Below are 24219 nucleotides of genomic sequence, written 5' to 3' on the forward strand. Positions count from 1 at the left end.
CCTTTTACTTATTTATTGGTAGTCCTTTAGGATTTGTTTTCATAGTCTTCTTTAGTTTTGTTTTCACTCAATCTTTTGTGGTCTCTCTTTGTTTTAAGTTTAGTATATGTACACGCATTTTTTCCAGTCACTTTCTCAAGATATTTTTGTCACATCACATTTAAGCACACGTTTGTACCTCTTACAAGTCTCAGTGTCACGTTCACATTCATCAACATTTCTGGTATTACTTATTAAAAATTTTTTTATGCATGCAATATTAAAATTTTCTCTTCACTGTTCACGATCTAATATATTTGTTCACATGGATTTTTATCTTAATTTTGCACACCATTTCATATGATTTATGTTATTATACATATCCCCTTAGCTTTCATATTTATTTTTATTAGGACCTCTGAGGAAGGAGTGTTTTCCGAAACATGGACCATGTCAGGTCCTTTGGTTTGCTATTTTTAACTGCATAAATGAAATATTTGGTATAATAAACATTGCCTGCATCTCCTACATAGTTGCCTGCAGTTTGTTTTTTGTTTTTCCTTAGTTTCTTCATAGCATGTGTTATTGATACCCATCTTCAATGCTCTGTAGCATATGTTATTGATGGTGATGACGTCTATCTGCATATCTTTGTAACTCTTTCAGGACTATTGGAGAGGAAGGGCTATAAAACTAACTAAATAAACATTCCACTCAATGTGCGGTAGTGGCCAAAAATGCAAACTAGATGCTAGGAATTATTAGAAAATGAATAGTAAACAAGACTAAGAATGTTATGTCTCTGTATCGCTTCATGGTGTGACCTCACTTTGACTACTGCATTCAATTCTGGTCATTTTATCTCAAAAAAGATATAGCGGCACTAGAAAAGGTTCAAGGAAGAGTGACCAAGATGATAAAGGGGATGGAACGCCTCTCATATGAGGAAAGACTAAAAAGGTTAGGGTTCTTCAGCTTAGAAAAGAGACAAATGAGGGGAGATATGATTGATTGAAGTCTACAAAATCCTGAGTGGAGTAAAACAGGTATAAGTGGATCGATTTTTCACTCCGTCAAAAATTACAAAGACTATGGGACATTCGATGAAACTGCAGGGAAATACTTCTAAAAGCAACAGGAGGAAATATATTTTCACTCAGAGAATAGTTAAGCTCTGGAACGCATTGCCAGAGGATGTGGTTAACCTAGCTGGTTTTAAAAAAGAAGATTTGAACAAGTTCCTGGAGGAAAAGTCCATAGTCTGCTACTGAGACAGCCATGGGGGAAGCTACTGTTTGTCATGAATCAGTAGCATGGAATGTTGCTACTATTTGGGTTTTTGCCAGGAACTTGTTATCTGGATTGGCCACCGTGAAGATGGGATTCTGGGCTAGATGGACCATTGGTCTGACCTAGTGAGGCTATTCCTATGATCCCATTCCTGGCAACAAGTGGAGAACAGAGGCCATATTAGAATGTATTAACTTCTACTGTACTTGCTTTTGGTGTTACAAAAATTTCTGAAGTTTAATATATAGACATTAGCATGACATGTAAAAGAAAAGTAGTATATAAAACTCAGAACTACTAATTCAGTCTGATGTTATTTTCAATTTCTTTCTTGCCAATCTTTTAAAACAAAGTATCAAAAGAGTTTACATATTAGTTGATCTTCCCAAGAAAGATCTAAGGAAACAAATGTCCCACATACAGGATCTCTATCAAGGATGTTACATGGTAGTTCTTGCTTGGTGCACCTATACCATTTCTTTAGTAAAGCACAGTTACTTACTGTAACAGGTGTTATCCAGGGACAGCAGGCAGTTATTCTCACATATGGGTGACGTCATTGACGGAGCCCTGATGCGGAAACCTCGCAAGCAGACTTGCTTGTAGAAACTAGAAGTTTCAAGTCAGCCGCACCACGCATGCGCAAGTGCCTTCCCGCCCAGCACAGGGCGCATCTCCTCAGTTCAGATAGCTAGCAGAGAAGCCAACCAGGGGAGGTGGGTTGGTTGCGAGAATAGCTGCCTGCTGTCCCTGGTTTACACCTGTTACGGTGTAAAGCAGCCACAGAGGGAGAGAGGCAAGAGAGAGACTTGGAAGGCAGAGGTTAGGAGAGGAGGAGAGCCAGGAGGGCACAGGGAGAGTGCAGAGCGAGGGGTAGCGGCGAGAGGTAGCTCCGCCCACCCCTCCGACGTCAGACCTCGGAGCTCCGCCTTAAAAGGGGCAGAGCCAACGCCGAACAGTCCAGCTTGCCTGCAAGCAGCCACAGAGGGAGAGAGGCAAGAGAGAGACTTGGAAGGCAGGGGTTAGGAGAGGAGGAGAGCCAGGAGGGCACAGGGAGAGTGCAGAGCGAGGGGTAGCGGCGAGAGGTAGCTCCGCCCACCCCTCCGACGTCGGACCTCCGCCATAAAAGGGGCGGAGCCAACGCCGAACAGTCCAGCTTGCCTGCAAGCAGCCACAGAGGGAGAGAGGCAAGAGAGAGACTTGGAAGGCAGGGGTTAGGAGAGGAGGAGAGCCAGTAGGGCACAGGGAGAGTGCAGAGCGAGGGGTAGCGGCGAGAGGTAGCTCCGCCCACCCCTCTGACGTCGGACCTCGGAGCTCCGCCTTAAAAGGGGCGGAGCCAACGCCGAACAGTCCAGCTTGCCTGCAAGCAGCCACAGAGGGAGAGAGGCAAGAGAGAGACTTGGAAGGCAGGGGTTAGGAGAGGAGGAGAGCCAGGAGGGCACAGGGAGAGTGCAGAGCGAGGGGTAGCGGCGAGAGGTAGCTCCGCCCACCCCTCCGACGTCGGACCTCGGAGCTCCGCCATAAAAGGGGCGGAGCCAACGCCGAACAGTCCAGCTTGCCTGCAAGCAGCCACAGAGGGAGAGAGGCAAGAGAGAGACTTGGAAGGCAGGGGTTAGGAGAGGAGGAGAGCCAGTAGGGCACAGGGAGAGTGCAGAGCGAGGGGTAGCGGTGAGAGGTAGCTCCGCCCACCCCTCCGACGTCGGACCTCGGAGCTCCGCCTTAAAAGGGGCGGAGCCAACGCCGAACAGTCCAGCTTGCCTGCAAGCAGCCACAGAGGGAGAGAGGCAAGAGAGAGACTTGGAAGGCAGGGGTTAGGAGAGGATGAGAGCCAGGAGGCACAGGGAGAGTGCAGAGCGAGGGATAGCGGCGAGAGGTAGCTCCACCCACCCCTCCGACGTCGGACCTTGGAGCTCCGCCTTAAAAGGGGAGGAGCCAACAGCGCGCGGCAAAGGCGAGCGGCAAAGGCGCTCGCCTTAGCGAGATCGCCTTTGCGAAGGGCCTTGGAGAAGGGCCAGGGCACTACACCAAGGTCAGCACACAACCAGAGGCAGAGAGTGAGTGTGGGTGAGAGGTCACAGCAGCAGCAGGCAGAGGGAGAGAGGACACAGCAGCAGCAGGCGGAGAGTGAGAGTGGGGGAGGGGACACAGCAGCATCAGGCAGAGGGAGAGAGGACACAGCAGCAGCAGGCGGAGAGTGAGAGTGGGAGAGGGGACACAGCAGCACCAGGCAGAGGGAGAGAGGACACGGCAGCAGCAGGCGGAGAGTGAGAGTGGGAGAGGGGACACAGCAGCACCAGGCAGAGGGAGAGAGGACACAGCAGCAGCAGGCGGAGGGAGAGCGAGGGAGTGAGGACACCAACAGATCAGAGGAGACCAGAGTGGTGAGAGCCAGAGGAGAAAGCAGAGAGGAGAGAGCAGAACAGGCAGACGAGAGAGCGGAGAGCAAATAGACGGACCAAAGGAGCAGAGCAGAGAGCTGAGGGAGACCGGAGAGCGGAGCGGATAAGATGGAAATGGAGGCAGCCGGAATACACCAGAGCTTTCCAGTGTACTGCATGGGGTGCCATATGTACGACTACCTCCCCTCGGGAAGGCGGGAGTACATATGCGGTCGGTGCCGGGAGCTGGAAGGCCTGAAGTATGAGGTCGCGAGATTGCAGGCCAGGGTTCAGGACCTGGAGGGGCTGCACGCTTCAGAGGAGCCAAGCCAGGCGTCTGAGGATCCAGACAGAAACAGCTCCATTGAAGATCAGGTGAGGGACCTTGAGAGATTCATCGAGGAGAGCTACAGGAGGGTCGAGGAGCAGAACCAGCAGCAACTCAGACAGGTGTCATCAGACGAGAGCCAGGACCCACCGGAGGATGGACCTAGTGGAGAGGCCAGAGGAGGCCAAGGACCCCGAGGGAGGAGCGCCCAGATTCACCATGGACACGGACCTGAGGCAGAGGAGGCTCTTAAGGAAGGGAAAGACTGCAATTGTTGTGGGAGACTCGATCCTGAGGGAGGTGGACAGTCACGTAGCCGGAGGTCGAGAGGACCGGCTGGTGACATGTCTCCCTGGGGCCAGGACAAAGGACATTGCCGACAGAATCGAGAGGATCTTGGACGGAGCCGAAACGGAGGAGACAGCAGTAATTGTCCACGTCGGAACAAATGATGTGAGCCGGAGGAATTTCAGCATGCCTGCGCTAACAGACCAGTTCAGGGTCCTGGGAAGGAAGCTGAAACGGAGGTCACAGAGGATAGCATTCTCGGAGATCCTGCCGGTCCCGAGGGCAGATGCAAGGAGGCAGGCTGAGCTCCTGGAGGTGAATGCGTGGCTGAGGAGGTGGTGCAAGGAGGAGGGTCGTCCTTCTGGGGAAAGAGCAAGCTCTACAGGCGGGATGGCCTGCACCTGAGCACGGCGGGAACAAGAATACTAGCAGCCAACGTAAAGAAGGAGATCGAGAGGGCTTTAAACTACAGAGAGGGGGAAAGCCGACAGCTGACCTGATGACGCTTCGGACAGCAGTATCAAGAAAAGATGCTGAATGGGCTGACTGCAGGGAGGAGGACGGGGGTCCGATGGAACTCGCGATCAGACAGCGAGGGAAACACCAGGTAACAGCAACTTGCTGGGAGAAGTCTAAGGGGAAGGGGAAAACAGGGGATTCAGGAGGACAAGATGGCACCAGGGTGCAAACAGAAGGCAATAAGGTGGAGCCACAGGGCAAAGGGGAGACACAAGGCAAGGGGGAACAAACCAAGGCCCAGGGGACGATAGCACAGGAGGGGGCTGGTACTCCCCGGGGAAAAGCGGGGAGGTGGGATGGAGGGGACATGGGGAGGAAGAGAGTTGCGAGGGTAAAGGCGGAGGGCACAGCAGAGGCACCGGGAGCAGGAAAACAGCCCGAGACCCAAGGGAAGGCAGCCCAGGTAAAGGCAGAGGTAGAGGACAAACACCGGGACCTACAGTGCTTATACGCAAATGCAAGAAGCCTCATGGCTAAGATGGGTGAACTGGAAGTCATGGCCAAGGGGGAGGACCTGAATATAATAGGAATTACAGAAACCTGGTGGACAGAGGAAAATCAATGGGATGTGGCGCTGCCAGGGTACAAGCTCTACAGGAGGGACAGGACCCACAAGAAGGGGGGAGGCATAGCGCTGTATATAAAGGACTATATCTAATCGATTGGGATCGATACGGCAACAAAGGCAGAGGAGCTAGAATCGCTATGGGTCAAATTGCCGGGAAAGAAGAGTGCAGACATAAAGCTGGGGCTGTATTATCGCCCGCCTGGTGCGTCAGAAACAATAGGACAAGACTTGGAAGCAGAACTGAGACAGGAATGCAGGACTGGAAGTGTAACAGTGATGGGGGACTTCAACTACCCGGGGATAGACTGGAGTACGGGACACTCCAACTCCACGAGGGAAGCAGGATTCGTAGAAGCTGTGAGGGACTGCTTCATGGAGCAACTAGTCAAGGAACCGACGGGATGGGATGCTACTCTTGACCTCATCCTTAACGGATTAGGGGGGCCTGCAAGAGGGGTAGAAGTGGGAGGAACACTAGGCAACAGTGATCACAACGTGATCAGATTCACATTAGAAAGGGGGTCACCCATAGTGGGGAGGACCGCAACGACTGCGCTCAACTTCAGGAAAGGGAACTATGTTGCTATGAGGAAAATGGTGGGGAGGAAGCTCAGGAACGGCTTTAGGATGGAGACTGTAGGGAGCGCCTGGACCCTTCTCAGGGACACACTGCAGGAAGCGCAAAAACTGTACATCCCCAGTTTCAGGAAAGGCCGCAAGAACAAGCGGTCAAAAGACCCGGTTTGGATGACACCTGAAGTAAAGAGGGTAATCAGTGACAAGAAAGTGTCCTTCCGCAAATGGAAAAGGGATCCAACGGAGGAAAATCACCAGGAGCACAGGAAATGCCAAAAGGAATGCCACCGAGAGATTAGAAAAGCAAAAGGGAAATACGAAGAGGGGCTGGCCAGGGAGGCGAAAAACTTCAAAGCATTCTTCAGTTACGTAAAGGGGAAGCAACCAGTGAGAGAGGAGGTGGGGCCATTGGACGATGGGGATAGGAAGGGAGTGATTAAGGAGAATAAAGAGGTAGCTGAGAGGTTGAACACGTTCTTCTCGTCGGTCTTCACGAGCGAGGACACGTCCAATATACCGGACTCAGAGGAGCTCATGAGTGGGGAGCAGGCCAAAAGATTGGGGCATATAGAGGTAAGTCGGGAGGATGTCCTCAAGCAGATTGACAGACTGAAAAGCGGCAAATCACCGGGACCGGACGGGATCCACCCAAGGGTTCTAAAGGAACTAAGTCAGGAAATAGCGGGCGCAATCCAGCATGTTTGCAACCTATCCTTGAAAACTGGAGAGGTACCAGAGGACTGGAAACTGGCGAATGTCACACCTATCTTTAAGAAGGGATCGAGAGGTGACCCCGGGAACTACAGGCTGGTGAGCCTGACTTCAGTTATAGGGAAGATGGTGGAAGCAATGATCAAGGACAGCATTTGCGAGCACATCGAGAAAAATGGCCTACGCGGACAAGCCAGCACAGATTCTGTAAGGGAAGGTCGTGCCTGACAAACCTTCTGTACTTCTTTGAGGGAATAAGCAGTCAGGTGGACAAAGGGGAACCCATAGACATCATTTACCTCGATTTTCAAAAGGCCTTTGACAAGGTGCCACATGAAAGGCTGCTTAGGAAGCTGTGGAACCACGGGATGGGCGGGGATGTACACAGATGGATCAAGCACTGGCTGTCAGGTAGACTACAGAGGGTCGGAGTAAAGGGCCAATATTCTGACTGGCGGGGAGTCACGAGCGGTGTGCCGCAGGGATCGGTGCTGGGGCCGCTACTCTTCAACATATTTATCAATGACCTGGAAACGGAGGCAAAGTGTGAGGTTATAAAATCTGCAGACGATACCAAGCTCTGCGCCAGAGTTAGGACCAGGGAGGAGTGTGAGGAACTGCAAAGGGACCTCGATAAGCTGGAGGACTGGGCAAACAAATGGCAAATGCGCTTTAACGTAGATAAATGCAAGGTCATGCACATAGGGAAAAAGAACCCGTTGTTCGAGTATAAAATGGGGGGGAGATTGCTGGAAGACACCGGACTTGAGAGAGACTTGGGTGTGCTAGTGGATCCATCCATGAAACCATCCGCACAGTGTGTAGCAGCCTCGAAGAAAGCCAACAGGATGCTGGGCATCATCAAGAGGGGCATATCAACCAGGACGCGGGAAGTCATCATGCCGCTGTATCGAGCGATGGTGCACCCACATCTGGAATACTGCGTTCAATATTGGTCGCCGCACCTCAAGAAGGACATGGCAGTTCTTGAGAGAGTCCAAAGGAGGGCAACGAAACTGGTAAGAGGGCTGGAAAACTTCCCATATGCTGAGAGGCTGGATAAACTGGGGCTCTTCTCTCTGGAAAAGAGGAGGCTCAGGGGGGGATATGATAGAGACCTTCAAAATACTTAGGGGCATAGAGAGGGTGGACAGGGACAGGTTCTTCAGACTAAAAGGGAAGACAGGTACGAGGGGGCACTCAGAGAAACTGAAGGGAGATAGGTTCAAATCAAATGCAAGGAAGTTTTTCTTCACCCAAAGGGTCGTGGACAAATGGAATGCGCTCCCGGAGGAAGTGATCCGGCAGAGTACAGTACAGGGATTCAAACAGGGATTGGACAGATTCCTGAGGGAAAAGGGGATCGTGGGGTACTGAGGGAGGTGCTGGGATGTTGCATAAGTATAGACAGCTCACCAGGTCGTGCAGGTGCAAGGCCGGAGGGTTAGGACATTGATGGGAAGATAGGACTTCGATGAGAAACCTAGGGGGCAAGGGGGCCCCTTCTGGTGATTAAGGCAGGTCATGACCTGTTGGGACGCCGCGGGGGCGGACTGCTGGGCGGGATGGACCTCTGGTCTGACCCGGCAGAGGCACTGCTTATGTTCTTATGTTCTTATCCTAGGACAAACAGGCAGCCTATTCTCACAGAGAATCTCATAGTATCTTTAGGAAAGAACTAAAAATCACCTTGTTTAAGAAATTTATAACCTAACCAGACTTCTCCCCTAAAATCGGAGCCTCCTCCCATCCCAAGGAGTCCGTCTACCCTCTTCTGCCAAAATTTCTATCTTTAATTGTTACCAGTTTTTCCCACTGGTGCCCGTCCTTCGTTCAAATGTACCAAGTTAACAACTTACTTCTCATCAACATCTTATGTTAACTTTTTCACCTTTGCAGTCTTGCATCTTTGTAACTCAAAGCGCAATCTCCTTTCTCTTCTCCTACTTATGCTCTGAATATCGTCGACTGTATAATGCTACTCATTGTGAAACCGTGTAATACACAGACCCTGTAACTCTCCTGTTACTATCACCAGATGTTCAATGCTATACTCTGTAATTCGCTGTCTGTACAGTTTCTCTTCATTGTAAACCGCCTAGAAGTCACAAGATTGTTGGCGGTATATAAGAATAAAGTTATTATTATTATTATTATATGCGTGACCTCCAAGCTAACCAGAATGGGATGGTGGGAGTTTAGAAGAATAAATTTTGTAATACTGTCTGGCCAAAATGGCCATCCCGTCTGGAGAAAACATCCAGACAATAATGAGAAGTGAAAGTATGAACCGAGGACCAAGTAGCAGCCTTGCAAATTTCCTCAATAGATGTAGATCTGAGGAAAGCTACTGAAGCTGCCATTGCTCTGACCTTATGGGCTGCGACTCTACTCTGTAGAGGTAATCCAACCTGGGCATATCAGAAGGAGAAATAAGCAGCCGTCCAGTTAGAGATGGTACGCTTAGAGATAGGATGTCCCAACTTATTGGGATTGAAAGAGACAAAAAGTTGAGGAGCAGTTCTGTGAGGTTTAGTGCGTTCCAAAGAGAAGGCCAAAGCATGTTTACAATCCAGAGTATGAAGAGCTGATTCTCCAGGATGAGAATGAGGCTTTGGAAAAAACACTGGAAGAAAAATGGATTGGTTGAGATGAAATTCCGAAACCACTTTAGGTAGGAATTTAGGATGAGTACGTAGAACCACCTTGTCATGATGGAACAAAGTAAAAGGTGGATCAACAACTAAGCTTGCAGCTCACTGACTTGTCTAGCAGAAGTGAGGACAATGAGAAACACCACTTTCCAAGTGAGAGACTTCAGATGAGCCATAGACATTGGTTCAAATGGAGGCTTCATCAATTGAGCAAGAACAACATTGAGGTCCCAAACAACTGGAAGCGGCTTGAGAGGAGGTTTGACATTGAAAAGTCCTTTCATGAATCTGTAAACCACCGGATGAGCAAAAAGGGGTTTTCCTTCAACAGGCTGATGGAAAGAACAATTGCACTAAGATGGACTCGGATCGATGTAGACTTGAGGCCAGAGGTGGATAAGTGCAAAAGGTAGTCTAAAACAGAAGACAAGGAGGAATGTTGAGGTTCCTTATCGTGAGAAAAACATCACAAAGAAAATCTAGTCCATTTTTGGTGATAGCATTGTCTAGTGGTAGGTTTCCTAGAAGCCTCTAAAATGTCTCGTACAGATTGAGAGAACTGAAGAGGAGTTATGTTGAGAGGTACAAAGCTGTCAGGTGTAGAGACTGCAGGTTGGGATGAAGCAGAGATCCCTGACTCTGTGTAAGCAGAGATGGAAAAACTGGTAGAAGGCATGGCTCCCTGCTGCTGAGTTGAAGTAGAAGGGAGTACCAAGGTTGTCTCAGCCACCGAGGAGCGATCAGAATCATGGTGGCATGGTCGTTCTTTAACTTGACAAGAGTCTTCAGAATGAGAGGGAATGGAGGGAATACATACAGGAAGAGATTCGTCCATTCCAGAAGAAAAGCATCTGCCTCGAGGCGATGAGGAGAATAGATCCTGGAGCAGAACTGAGGCAGTTTGTAGTTGTGGGGAGCTGCAAGAGATCTATCTGAGGCATTCCCCACTGTGAAAAAAATGTGATGAAGAGGCGAGGAATGGAGTGTCCATTCGTGAGGTTGCAGAAGACAACTCAAGTTGTCCGCCAAACAATTTTTCTTCCCTTAGATGTAGACAGCTTTGAGGAAGGTGTTATGGCAGATTGCCCAGTCCCAAACCTTCAGAGCTTCTTGACAAAGGGAGTAAGATCCCGTCCCTCCCTGTTTGTTGACATAATACATGGTGACTTGGTTGTCCTTCCAAATGAGGACTACCTGGTCGTGAAGAAGATGTTGAAAAGCTTTGAGAGCCTTGAAAATTGCTCTGAGTTCCAACAGATTGATGCGACACTGACGATCCGTACTGGTCCAGTGGCCTTGAGTACGGAGACCATCGGGATGAGCGCCCCAAGCGTAGGTCGATGAATCTGTTGTGAAGACATTCTGATGAGGGGGCATTTGAAACAGCAAGCCTCTGGAGAGATTGGAAGAAAGAGAGCATCCACCAGCGGAGAGACTGTCTCAATGAAGGAGAGACTGCAATGTGTCGAGAAAGTGGGTCGCAAACCTGTGTCCACTGAGATGCCAGGGTTCACTGAGGAATTCTGAGGTGAAGTCTGACAAAAGGAGTCACGTGTACTGTGGAGGCCATGTGACCCAGGAGTACAATCATGTGTCTTGCAGATATGGAGGAGCGGGAAGACACTGTATGACAGAGTTGAAGGAGGACTTCAAGACGTTGTTGCGGAAGGAATGCTCTGAGTTGGATATATCCAGAACAGCTCCGATGAATTGTAGATTCTGAGAGGGTTGAAGTTGGGATTTGGGAAAGTTGATTTCGAATCCCAAACTTTGTAGGAACCACGCAGTCCGTTGGGTTGCTACAATAACAATAGGGAAATACCTGAAGACCACCAGGCACCACTACCAGGCACTTGGTGAACACTCTGGTAGATGAAGCCAGGCCAAAGGGCAGCACTCTGTATTGATAATGCAGATTCCCCACCCAAAATCTGAGATATTGGCGGGAGGCTGGATGAATGGGAATATGAGTATAAGCCTCCTTGAGATCCAGAGAGCATAACCAGTCGTTCTGATCTAGGAGGGGATAAAGGGATGCCAAATTTTTCTTTGACTAAAAATTTGTTGAGAGCCCTGAGATCCAGAATGGGCCGCAGATCACCCATGTTCTTTGGAAGAAGGAAGAAACGGGAGTAAAACCCCCTGTTCTGCTGTTCCAAAGGAACTGGTTCGATGGCATGGAGACGAAGCAGAGCTTGAGCTTCCTGAAGAAGGGCGGTCTGGGATGGACTGGAAGGATATTCTCTTGGAGGAAGCTTTGGTGGAACCTGATAGAAATGAAAAGAGAATCCGTCCCTGATGTTGACAGCACCCAGAAGTCGGATGTGATTGTCTCCCATCGGTGGTAAAAATGATGGAGACGACCTCCAATAGGGGGAAGATAGGACAGAGACAGAACGGTGGAGGTTATGCTCTGTTTTAAAAAGTCAAAAAGGCTGCGTAGCCTTAGGTGAAGCAGAAGAATGAGGTTTCTGTTGCTTCTGATTCTGCTGTTTCTTAAGAGGAGGGCGAGTATAAGGAGCCGCTCTTGGAGCAAACCGCCTCTGATAAATAGGAGGAGGGCGTGCAGGCTTGGCAGAAGCTGGCTTTGGCTTAGGTCTGACAATAGACGCAAAGGATTTTCATGCTCAGACGATTTCTTGGTGGCTGCCTGAATAGATTCATCGAAGAGGTCATTGCCTGAATAAAGGAATATTAGCCAAGCGGTCCTGAAGATTAGGATCCATGTCAATGGTACGAAGCCAAGCAAGGCGGCACATTGCTACAGAACAAGCAGCCGTCCTGACAGACAACTCAGAGGCATTGTAAAAAGACTGAAGTAGATGTAATCTGAGTTGTGATAAAGAAGCTATAACTTCTTGAAATTCAAAGTGCTTTTGAGTATCTAAATAACTGATAAATTTAGGCAAAAGAGCAATGAGGAACTCAAAATAAGTTATAAAATGAAAATTGTAATTAAGGACTTTAGAGGATATCATGGCATTTTGATAGATGCGACATCCGAATTTGTCCATAGTTTTCCCTTACCTTCCAGGGGGAACGGTAGCATAAACCTTGGAAGGATGGGACCTCTTCAAGGATGACTCCACAAGTAGGGATTGGTGAGATAATTGTGAATTCTCAAATCCTTTTTCTATCTAGAGTTTTATATCTAGAGTCCAATTTACCTGGAACAGCTGGAATTGCATAAGGAATCTCCAGGCATCTGAGACAAAAGCTTGTGAAGAGGAAGCTTAAGTGACTCTGCCGGAGGTTGAGGAAGATGCATGACTTCGAGATACTCCTTAGAGTATTTGGAACCAGCATCCAATTGAAGGTTCAAGTCGATAGCAATCTGACGAAGAAAAGAGGAGAAAGACAGCTGATCTGCCAATGCTGTGCTTCGAGAAGGACTCGAGGTCGTTGAGGCAGCCTGGGTCGAAGATGAAGCTTCGGCCGGAAAAAAGGCATCAAAAGAATAGGGAGACTTGGACGAAGCAATCGAAGGCGCCGAGTCCTTGAAGTTTGGAAGTGGAGACCTCGATCAAGGAGTCGGTGGTCTAGTAAACCTGGAAGGTGTAGATTGAGGCTTACTTGAAGAAGGACGCTCTTTGGAAGAAGAGCTATGCCTGGAAGAATGCCTCGATGAAGGCCTCAAACGTTGGTGGAAGCAGATCTTGAAGTTCGAGAAGACTTCGTCTCGGAGACAAAGCAGCCGATGCCACCAAAGAATGGATAGGACTGGAGGCTGTAGATCGAAGCTCCAGAGGCTTGATGGAGGAACCTCGATACACTCCCAAAGACTCTGCTCCTTGTATATAGAGTGTGAAGATTCCTGCCGAGGCACTTGCATAGATTCTGCTCCTTGCTTCACGTGCTTGGATGCCAGACAAGACACTCGCAGAGACTCTGCTCCCTGCAAAGAGTGTGTAAGCTCAGACTGAGGCAAAGGAAGCGGCTCGACCTCGCGGGAGTCTGCTGAATGCCCAGGCTGGATGAGAGGAAGAAGCTTCAGTCCCATATTAGTAAGGAACTGAATGAATTGCTTCTCCAACATGGTCTGGAAAGAAGCCGGCAAGGATGGATCCGCGTCTGAAACCGGACCACCTGCTTTGGCTGGAGGTTCCACCGAGGCAGTGTAAATGTGCTTCAACTTGGAAGTCTTAGGCACTTTAAGCACCGCCGCTGGAACTTGCTGCTGAGCTATCTGACCTGAGGAAACAGGGGAAGATACAGCAGGTGTCGTCTAAGAGAGAGCCGCTGCAAACAACGAAGGTCTGATGAGGCTTGAGGTGGAAGCAATAGAAGCAGGAGGAGTCTCGGTCGAAGGTGAGACTGAGGTTGGCTTCGGAGTTGAGGAAGTGGTCAAATTCATCCCGAAGAGCTTCTCCACTGAAAGCAGAAGATGTTTAAGGGCTCGAGGTTGAAGAAAAGCACAGTGCTTGCATGACTTCGGGTGATGGTCTGGCCCAAGGCATTTGAGGCACTTACTGTGTGGGTCCGTAAGACAAATCGCACATCGACACTGGCTACACTTCTTGAAGCCTGTTGTTGGCCGGGACATAGGAGGAAAAATAGCCGCTGCAAGGTCGAAGCCCCTGGGCTGCGGCCAAGCGGCCTACCCTGGCAGCCGAACGGAATAATTTTTTTTTTTTTTTTTTTAAATGAGAAATAAAAGAAATAAACTAAATACAGCGATTCGTGAAGAAAAATAACACAAACCGCGGTGAGAGAAGGCACGAAGTAATTAAGTTGAACGCAGAGAGTCAAAGAGGGACTTCTCGGCTCCACGGAAAACTGAGGAGACGCGCCCTGTGCTGGGCAGAAGGTACTCGCACATGCGTGGTGCGGCCGACTCGAAACTTCTAGTTTCTACAAGCAAGTTTGCTTGCGAGGCTTCTGCATCGGGGCTCCGTCAATGACATCACCCATATGTGAGAATAGGCTGCCTGCTTGTCCTAGGATAGTTAGCTTTTACTAACATGTCATGAATTCTCAGCACAGGAACAGTAACAGTAGGTTTAGTCACTGAAGGAAATAAAGATGACTAGATGAGACTTACTCAAATAAAAATAAACGATATCTGAAATACAGTGATGTAAAAAACACAGAAAAATGATTGTGGATAAAGACTAAATGACTCATCTAGTCTGCCTATCTATGCTACCTACTATCCCTTTCTTTCCCTTAGAGATCCAATATATTTGCCCCAAGCTTTCTTGAATTCAGACATACAGAAGGTCCCTTTATGTCAAGAGCCATAAATGTAAGTGGAGGGCTCCTGCTTAATGTATATTTATCTGCCAAATTTCCTGAGGGATTTCTAAGCATGAATTTTCTCCTGGATTCATTATATAAGGACCTTTACATAATCTGTGACAAGGAACACTTACCAAATCACACAAATGTAACTTCTATAGCAACTTTGGACTAGATTTACTAAAGTACACTACCATGCTACGTAGTACACCATTTACAGCAGGTCCCATTTTAAGCAATTAGACCTATTTACCAACAATGCATGCTTATATAGTAATGCACTTTAGTATATTATGAAAGAATTAGCTTTTAACCTTTGAAACAGATTCATAGAACAGATCAAATCCGAGTCTAAAGTTATTAATACACACAGTGCATGCTGGTCAACCTCTTGCCTTCTCTTAACAACTGGAGCTAAAATAAGAATGCCAGGACATAAAAATATAAAAGCCCTAAAGACTACTTCCACGGACTCATTTTTCTAGATCAATATTAAGCACACTAAAACACAAAGCATATTCTGTATTGTGTCAAATGATACTACAAATTAGAGATTTTGGAATAGTGGCATATCTCAGTGTTACACTGTCCTGGTTTTAACAATTACAATTGTTCACATTTGTTAAAGGAGTTCAGGATTGAAAATGTTTCCTACATACCTGTCTAAATTTAGCTCTTGCTTCCTTTTCCTTCATTCTTCCATGTGCAACCAAATAGTCAAAAACCTCCCCTGCAATTAAGGAAATGAAAAAGGTTAAAACTAATCCAACAGGATTCCAGTACCAAACTGTCCAAACTAAAGCAAGCTAAGCACTATTGTTTGGTGTTGTTTTTGTTGGTGCGGTTAGTGTTGGTGACGATGTCGGCTCCCCTTCCATAGTGACACCGAAAAGCTGGCGCTGCTGTAGAAGACGATTAGAGTTCTTTTCTGCAAAGAAAAGCAGCACATGCAAGTTTCAAGACGGTGCTTGGGCCCCAAACACTGGAGACACCAACGGTGAGGGTCAGTCACAGAAATAGCCTGAGCACAACGCCCACACTTTTTAAAACCCGTTGGCGGGCATGATATGGAAGGGAACACTGCCTCAGCTAAATTGAGCACGATGGCTGAGGTGGACGAAGAGGTCCCGCTGGGCCAAAAACCTGCTGAGCCAAAAACCCGCTAATGGCGAAAGAAGAAAAAATAAAGTTTTGGGTTTAAAAAAAACTTCTATTTAACTAATGGAAAAGAAAAAAAAGAGAATGACTGAAAAGTCACAAACCGCGAGAGCATGAAGGTAGAAAAATTTCAACGGCCGTTGAAATGTGACTTCTTAGCTCCACAGAAACTAAGAAACTGAGGGACCGTGCGCCTACGTCGAGTGAGAAGGCACTCACGCATGTGCGATGCGGGCTTTCGTGAATTTTCTGAAAGTCTTAAGGTGGCAAAGCACTTTTAAAGTGTCCGTACTGGGGCACCATCAGTGATGTCACCCAGGTGTGAGAATATGCTGCCTGCTTGTCCTGGGATAAACTGCTTACTGTCCAAACTAAAGCAAGCTAAACACTACTGTTCTTAGATACCAGTAGACAAATGGGTCAATGATGCATCATATTAACCCCCCCCCCAGCCCCCCCCCAAAAAAAACAAACAAACCCAGCAACAACACACGAACCATAGACATTTCAAGATCCAAATAAATAAATGTATACCATAGGCCATTATAAAAGGGAAAGGGAATGGGATTTGATATATTGCTTTTCTGTGGTTACAATCAAGGCAATTTACCTTGAGTATATACAGATACAGTGGAACCTTGGTTTACGAGCATAATTTGTTCCAGAAGCATGCTCGTAAACCAAATTGCTCGTATATCAAAGCAAGTTTCCCCATAGGAAGTAAGGGAAACTTCTTTGATTGGTTCCACCTCCTCCCCCCCCCCCCCAGGCTACCGGCACTGTTCCATTCTCCCCCCCTTGAGGAATCAGACGCTGTTCCAAACCCCTCCCCGCGATCCGGCTTCCCCCCCCCCCTGCGAACCAGCATCCTCCCCCCACTCACGTTGCCCCCCCTCCACCGCGATCCTACTTCCCTCCCCCCCCCCGAGCACGTCAATGACACTTCCTTTACCCGACTTGGCACCAGTGCCGATGCCCGAAGATCCTCCCTCTTCTGGCGCGGCCTGGGCTGGGCGGTGCGTTGGAGATCCTCCCTCTTCTGGTCTGGGCTGGGCTGGACTGGCTTTGAGCATTTGCGCATGCTCAAAGCCTTCTGGTCTCGCTCTCTCCGAGATTGAGAGCGAGACCAGAAGGCTTTGAGCATGCGCAAATGCTCAAAGCCAGTCCAGCCCAGCCCAGCCCAGAAGAGGGAGGATCTCCGACACACCGCCCAGCCCAGGCCGCGCCAGAAGAGGGAAGATCTTCGGGCACCTGCACTGGTGCCAAGACGGGGTAAAGTTAGTGTCATTGACGTGCTCGAGGGGGGGAAGTAGGATCGCGGTGGAGGGGGGGGCAACGCGAGCGGAGGGGGGATGCCGGATTGCGGGGAGGGGGGCGCTCGTACTGCGAGGCAAGCTCGGTTTACGAGGCACCAAGTTTGCAAATGTTTTGCTCGTCTTGCAAAACACTCGCAAACCAGTGCACTCGTAAACCTAGGTACCACTGTACTTAATTTATACCTGGGACAATGGAGAGCTAAGTGACTTGCTCAGTCATAGCAAGCAGCAGTGGGAATTGAACCCAGTTTTCCTGGTTCTCAGGCTGCTGCACTATTAGGCTACTCCTCTACTCTCAAAAATTAAGAAAATATGTTGGCATTTTAACATTTAGATTTTCAAGAAGTGATAAGCTGACCATAACAATAGAAGAATATTGCAAGAACTAAGTCTGTGCACATTTTCTCACCCATGTGACTTTAGCTTTAATGTACAGTCTTTTGCATTTAGCCTTAGGAAGAGCTAAGCTGTAAATTTAAATGCTTTTAGGTGGCACAGAGCTTTTATGATAAAAGAATGGGAATTTGGAGTTGCATGTGCTAGTGGAAATGTTTCTTTCTGGAACAGGCTGGAGTTTATAAAAGCAGAAATTTATCTGAAACTGTGACCCATACAGATACATACAAAATTATAACAGAATCATTAGTTTGGTATTGCTATACCATTATTTTTTGAGTACTCAATTTTTCATAGTTATGAGACTATATATAACAGCTAATGTGGAAGGCAGCCACACAAAACTCAAGTCCTGGATTTCAAATGTGCAGACTTTAGTGCATGGGGGAATATCTGAAGAAAGAGTTAATAAAATGAGACAACATAAAGGAAGTGAAAAAAGCAGTGGTCCAAGCTGAAAGGAGCAATAAAAATGGCTATAAACCTTTATGTGAGGAAAATAAATAAAAATAAGACAAAAAAGGAAGCCAATATGGTTCTCCACACTAGTGGCGGAGAAAATAACGGCAAAAGAGTTGGCTTTCGTGAAATATAAATATAAGGTCAAACCTCGGTTTGCGAGTAACGCGGTTTGCGAGTGTTTTTGTAAGACGAGCAAAACATTCTCACAAATCTTGCCTCGCAAACAGAACGTTGACTCTATATGCGAGGCATCACCCCGCGAACCGCCATCACCTCCCTTGAACCGGCATCGCCCCCACCCAAACCCTTATCGCGATCGGGCACCGGCACCAACCCACAGGATGTGCCGGTGCCCAAAGAGCCTGCCGCTGACTCTGCTGGACCTTGAGCATCTGTGCATGCTAAAGGCCTTCTGGCTTCCGCTCTCTCCAACAGTTGAAAGCAGCCTAAAAAAAGTGGGCTTTTAGCTCAGATTTGAATACTGCTAGAGGTGGAGCCTGATGTAATGACTCAGGCAGTCTGTTCCAGGCATACGGTGCATCAAGACAGAAGTGATAGAATCTGGAGTTGGCAATGGTTGAGAAGGGTACAGATAGGAAGGACTTATCCAATGAACAGAGTTCACGGGGCGGGGGGGGGAGAAGACATAGAAGGAAATAAGCGAGGAGAGATATTGAGGGCCTGTAGGAGTGAGAGGATCTTGAAATGTATTTGGAAATGGAAGGGAAATCAATGAAGTGACTTAAGGAGAGGGATAATGTAAATATGGTGGCTCTGGCGGAATAAGGGAAGATTATGTACCTATCTTGTTAATCTACTTTATAGGAAATAGGAACATCAGTTTTAAACGACTAGGTTTATGCACCTCGACTCATGGGGTGTGTGTGTATAGATAGCCTCATTTGTATTTGTCCGCTCCACCTCCCTTCTCCCTGGGCTGTCTTGTACTCCACAGTTCCAAAACAGGTGATTAGCCCTGGAGAATAAACTAAAAAAGGGAGGGGTATGGGGACTCTCCCCGAGAAAATAAGTCTGTTCTGCTCATAACATAAGAACTGCCATCTCCGGATCAGACCTTCGGTCCATCAAGTCCGGCGATCCGCACTCTCTTCCCCATGCATCTCTACCTCACTCCTCTCTCTGTCCAATTTTTCTCTTTCTTCCTTTCCCCATGTGCACCATCTCTTTCCCTCTCACTCACAAACTTATGCCCAACAATTCTCCCTTTCTATTCCCTCCCTCCTATGTTTTAAGTTAGTGTTCCCTTCCTCCCTCTGTTTTTATGTTCTATGTTCATGCCCCCTCCCTTCTTTCTGTGTCCCGAGTTTGTGCCCCCCTCCCTGCCTTCTAGCCTTTGTCCAAAAATTGTGCCCCTCCCATATTGCAATGTGCTCCTTCCCCCCTCTTTTCTCCCAGATCATGTCCCCTCTTCTCCCTTACTTGCTCTCTCCAAGGCTGCACTCGCTTCCTTCAGGGCCATCCAGATGGGCTGCTCCTTCTGCCTTCAGCGGCACTTGTTGCAGAGATGTGTGGGCAGTGGCTCTTACACGCTGCACATGGCTGACCCACAAGCCTTCCCTCTGACGTCGGAGAGAAAGCATCCGGGTCAGCCATATGCAGCATGAAAGAGCTGCTGACGCATCCCTGCAACAAGTGCCGCTGAAGGCAGGCAGAACAGCCCACCTGGAAGGAGATATCTGGGAACCCCCCGCTGACCCTTCCCTCCAATGTCAGCTCTGACATCGGAGGGAAACCTTCTGGGTCTGCTTCGCTGGAGGGGGGTGGGCAGGAAGGAGGGCATGGGATTCCCAGCAGCAGTGGCTTCAGTGGAGGGGGGCAGGCAATAAAAAGGGCATGGGATTCTCGGCGGCAGCAGCCATTAAGGAGGAAAGTGGGCGAGAGATCCGTGAAGTGTCACATACCCCCAAACACTGCTGTAGTGCATACAAGTTTTATAGATGACCTCGGCACTTTATGAAAAGAGACTGCATCAAGAGAAGATGAGGTGGTAGAAAGAAGATGCAGCACCTGGCCAAAATCAATTTTCTGTGGGAAGGACATGGCTGTAGATCAGTGGTCTCAAACTCATGCGACCCACCAGATACTATTTTGAGGCCCTCAGTATGTTTATCATAATCACAAAAGTAAAATAAAACAGTTTCTTGATCATATGTCTCTCTAGCTATAAGTTACAATATTATTATTAAGACTTAGCCAAAAGGAAAGATTTATAAACTATAAAGAGTTTTACCTCATGCAAAATTCATTTCTTTAATAAGACATTAACTATTTTTTCCAAGGCCCTCCAAGTACCTACAAATCCAAAATGGGGCTCTGCAAAGGGTTTGAGTTTGAGACCACTGCTGTATATGAAAGACCCAAGACCTGGTTGAAAGAAGCCTGTATTCAGCCCACTGCTAGTAACTGGCATGAGGTTTATAGAACTGGAAGTGAAGATCGGGGAGGGGGAGAATGAACGATACCAGCCATGAGGGAAGAGCTGTGCAGAGAAGATAGAGACCAAGTCAGGGTGAAAGGAGAGATACCAGACCTAGAAGGGAAGAGGGGAGGAAGATTGTGGCCCAATGCAAACTGGTTCAGGGCACCACAATGCCTTGAGCTGGCCCTGATTGCATTATGATTTGAACAGCAATGCAACTTAAAAAATAAATCAAATAAAACTAGTACTATAAATCTAAGTAGTTAATACAGCAAACAATGTAAAATCAGTACCACATTCTCCCTCAAAAAGAGCTGGATGGTAAAGTATTTCAGAAATATTTAGGTAAATATTATTATAATAGATCAGCATCAGAAAAGTGGTTTACAAGTTAGGCGTTAGTTACAGGTTGACCAGATAGTGACTCTAGCGAATATATAGCTACAAATATGCACCACCATTAACGTGTTATGCAGTAAGACCTAGTTACTAATAGTACAGGTTAAATGGCATTAGTGCACACTAATGCAATAGTTCACATTAGTACTTTCACTTGATTAATTTGCAATTTCCATACTATTTAGGGCCAGATACACTAAAATGTGCCATTAACATACATTAGTAAATAAGTTACAGTACATAAAATGAAACCTGTGATAAAGAACATTAGTATAAGAACACAGTAATATGGTAGAAATTCAGTAAAATCTTGCCTTATTTTTTTGTTCAAAAACAAGTTACTTACCTCCACTTGCATATTCCATTATCAAGTACAGTGTTTTTTCAGTTTCAATTACTTCAAATAATTTAACTAAAAATAAAAGACAAACATTGACATTCAATTCCATTTCACTCTGAGTACGTGACTGTTTATTACTAAAACTTAACTTCTAAAGTATTTACTGCATTATTCAAAAAAAAGTTAGCATTCACTTCATAAAATAAAAATTGATCTCATATGCTGCGAACCCTGAATATGTAAATGAAGGAAAGCAAAACTACTCACCTGTAGTGGGTGTTCGAGAATAATAGGATGAATATCTTTACTGTTGGGTAACTTCACCGAATGAGCTCAGCAAGGAGATGCTGCCCAGCATTGTTTTCTAGAAATGCTTGGAAGCACCTCATTGAGCATGCACGTGCCTTCCTGCCTATCGACATCACACGGGACCAAGTCAGTTTAGTACAGTGGTTCCCAAACCTGTCCTGGGGGACCCCCAGCCAGTCAGGTTTTCAAGATATCCCTAATGAATATGCATGAGAGAGATTTGCATATAATGGAAGTGACAGGTATGCAAATCTCTCTCATGCATATTCATTAGGGATATCTTGAAAACCTGACTGGCTGGGGGTCCCCCAGGACAGGTTTGGGAACCACTGGTTTAGTATAATAGCTAATAGAATGCAACTCCAAGAATTCATGACTTTTGGGCACCAACATTTAGGCACCCTAATGTTTTGGTTGCCTAACCTTTTGGGGATGGTGTCCAGATCAAATTCAATAAAGAACACTCAATTTAGGCATCTAAAGTTAAGGTGATCGACATTAATTACACTGGTTGATATAACCTGGTGTTCTATAGTACTTTTTTGTAGATGGAGCATCTAACAGCAGTGTTTTGGGTGCCCAAAAGTCATGAGTTCCAGTAATGTGAGAAAGGAGGGGAATGAACTGGACATCATCATTTGGGCATTCAAAAGGTAGCACCCATAAAGCAGTGACCAAATGGTGACAAACAAAATCCTGCTTCACAATCCCAAGGGGAGATGGTCATGGCAATAAGAATGTGCATCTTGCTGTCCTCAGAGAAAACAAAGTTACTTACTTGTAGCAGCTGTTCTCAGAGGACAAACAAGATAAAGAAAATTCTTACTGTTGGGCATGCCTAGCTACCAGGCTGCTCTAAAATATGGGGGGGGGGGGAGGGATGGAGAAGAGGTAACCTGCAACAATCAAGGCCCACAAGTTAGTGCGTGTGTGTGTGTGGGGGGGGGGGGTGTTCTGTTTTACATTGTTTTCTGAACAGCAAGATGCCAGACCATGAGGGGAACAGAAGGAAGATGATGGATGCCAGACCAAATTGGGGGGGGGGGGGGGGGGCAGGAGGAGAGATGCAAGGGAAAGACAGACAGTGAATGGAAGGGGGAGATGCTGGACTGAAGAGACAGAGAAGGTTATCATGCCGCTGTACCGGGCCATGGTACGCCCTCATCTGGAGTACTGCGTCCAGCATTGGTCACCGTACATGAAGAAGGACACGGTACTACTCAAAAGGGTCCAGAGAAGAGCGACTAAAATGGTTAAGGGGCTGGAGGAGTTGCCGTACAGCGAAAGATTAGAGAAACTGGGCCTCTTCTCCCTTGAGCAGAGGAGATTGAGAGGGGACATGATAGAAACATTCAAGGTACTGAAGGGAATAGACTTAGTAGCTAAGGACAGGTTGTTCACCCTCTGCAAGGCAGGGAGAACAAGAGGGCACTCTCTAAAGTTGAAAGGGGATAGATTCCGTACAAACGTAAGGAAGTTCTGTAGTGGAAAGCTGGAACGCTCTTCCAGAGGCTGTTATAGGGGAAAACACCCTCCAAGGATTCAAGACAAAGTTAGACAAGTTCCTGCTGAACAAGAATGTGCGCTGGTAGGGCTAGTCTCAGTTAGGGTGCTGGTCTTAGACCAGAGGGTCGCCGCTTGAGCGGACTGCTGGTCATGATGGACCTCTGGTCTGACCCAGCAGTGGCAATTCTTATGTTCTTAGGGCAGACACTGGCTGGAAGAGAGTGAAAAGGCAATGAAAGCAGAAACCAGAGACGACAAAAGGTAGAAAAAAAATAATTTTATTTCTATCTTGTGATTCAAATATATCAGATTTGAAATATGTATCTTGCTAGACATAACTGGGGAGTGGGTCATTCCATGTCAAGTGATCAGATTCTTGGAAAGTGCCCTGCATGACCATCACGGATTTTGATGAAACTTCATATGCAGAGTCCACCATGTCTCAAACGAACTTTGGTAAAGTTTTAGTTTCGCCTGTGGAATATTTGTGGAGATATAGCCATTTGTTTGACCCCATACCGCAATGAAATACAGTACGACGATGACATTCTGACAACTTTGAGACACAATATCTCACGAGCTATGTTTCCAAAAAAACTGAAACTTAGCTACCCTGCACAACTTTTGGAGCTCTATTCAGTGCTACCAATAATAATTTTTGTCGAGCACTGAGTGAATGGCTGAATTACAGTAAACTTGGCCGAAAAAATTAGTGCTCCAAAAAAAGTCGAAGTTTGACATTACTTAGCTCCCACAATAATTGAGTAATAAATGTGAAATTTGGCGCATAATGTCTCAGTACAACGTTGTTTTCAAAAGTACAATTTCAACCTCCAAGCTCTTTCCATTAGTTTACAAATTAAGTGTAAAGTTACTAATTTGTGTAAAAAGGCCAAAAATAGGGTATTTTCAGCCTGCTTTTACAGAAAAATACCTTTTAGAAACTCTTTCAAATCAGTCTCATTAGAAAGAGCATATTTCAAACCCCCTAGAAAAGTGGACTTCATTTTTCAACGCAGGTTAACAATGGCTGAAAAAGGGGGACAAAGTTGGGAGACGTTGCCACGGCAACAACCTCTATTTCAACATAGTTCTGTCATTTTTAAAGTTACAGTTTTGTATTGACGTAGTATTACTACTACTCTATTGCGTTGGTCCATGGTGACATTGTCACTACCAGTTCAAGAGTTTGAACTGGCAACCCCATAGCCATAGGGGTCACGCCCCATAGCTGTGCTATACCAGCCACGGGTGGGCCACTTCGTCCAGGTTCCCAAGCCTCGCATTTGGTTTCTTTGTCAAGGTTCCAAAGCCTTTTGTTGGTATCTTTCTGGTTCCAAAGCCAATGATTAGGGTGTCTTATC

General features: G+C 47.0%; 1 protein-coding gene across 5 annotated transcripts in view; it reads right to left on the reverse strand.

The window, feature by feature from the left end:
- The window catches only part of MARK3 (microtubule affinity regulating kinase 3), a 184123-nt gene that overhangs the window by 118301 nt on the left and 41603 nt on the right, over positions 1-24219 (reverse strand). For all 5 annotated transcript variants that reach the window (XM_033951301.1, XM_033951297.1, XM_033951300.1 and 2 more), the window contains exons 5-6: positions 21047-21112; positions 15189-15259 (exon numbers count right to left, since the gene is read on the reverse strand). In XM_033951301.1, the coding sequence (XP_033807192.1) occupies positions 15189-15259; positions 21047-21112 (137 nt within the window). The remainder of the gene's footprint in view (positions 1-15188; positions 15260-21046; positions 21113-24219) is intronic.

Source organism: Geotrypetes seraphini, chromosome 7, assembly GCF_902459505.1.
Source record: "Geotrypetes seraphini chromosome 7, aGeoSer1.1, whole genome shotgun sequence".
Classification (NCBI taxonomy): Eukaryota; Metazoa; Chordata; class Amphibia; order Gymnophiona; family Dermophiidae; genus Geotrypetes; species Geotrypetes seraphini.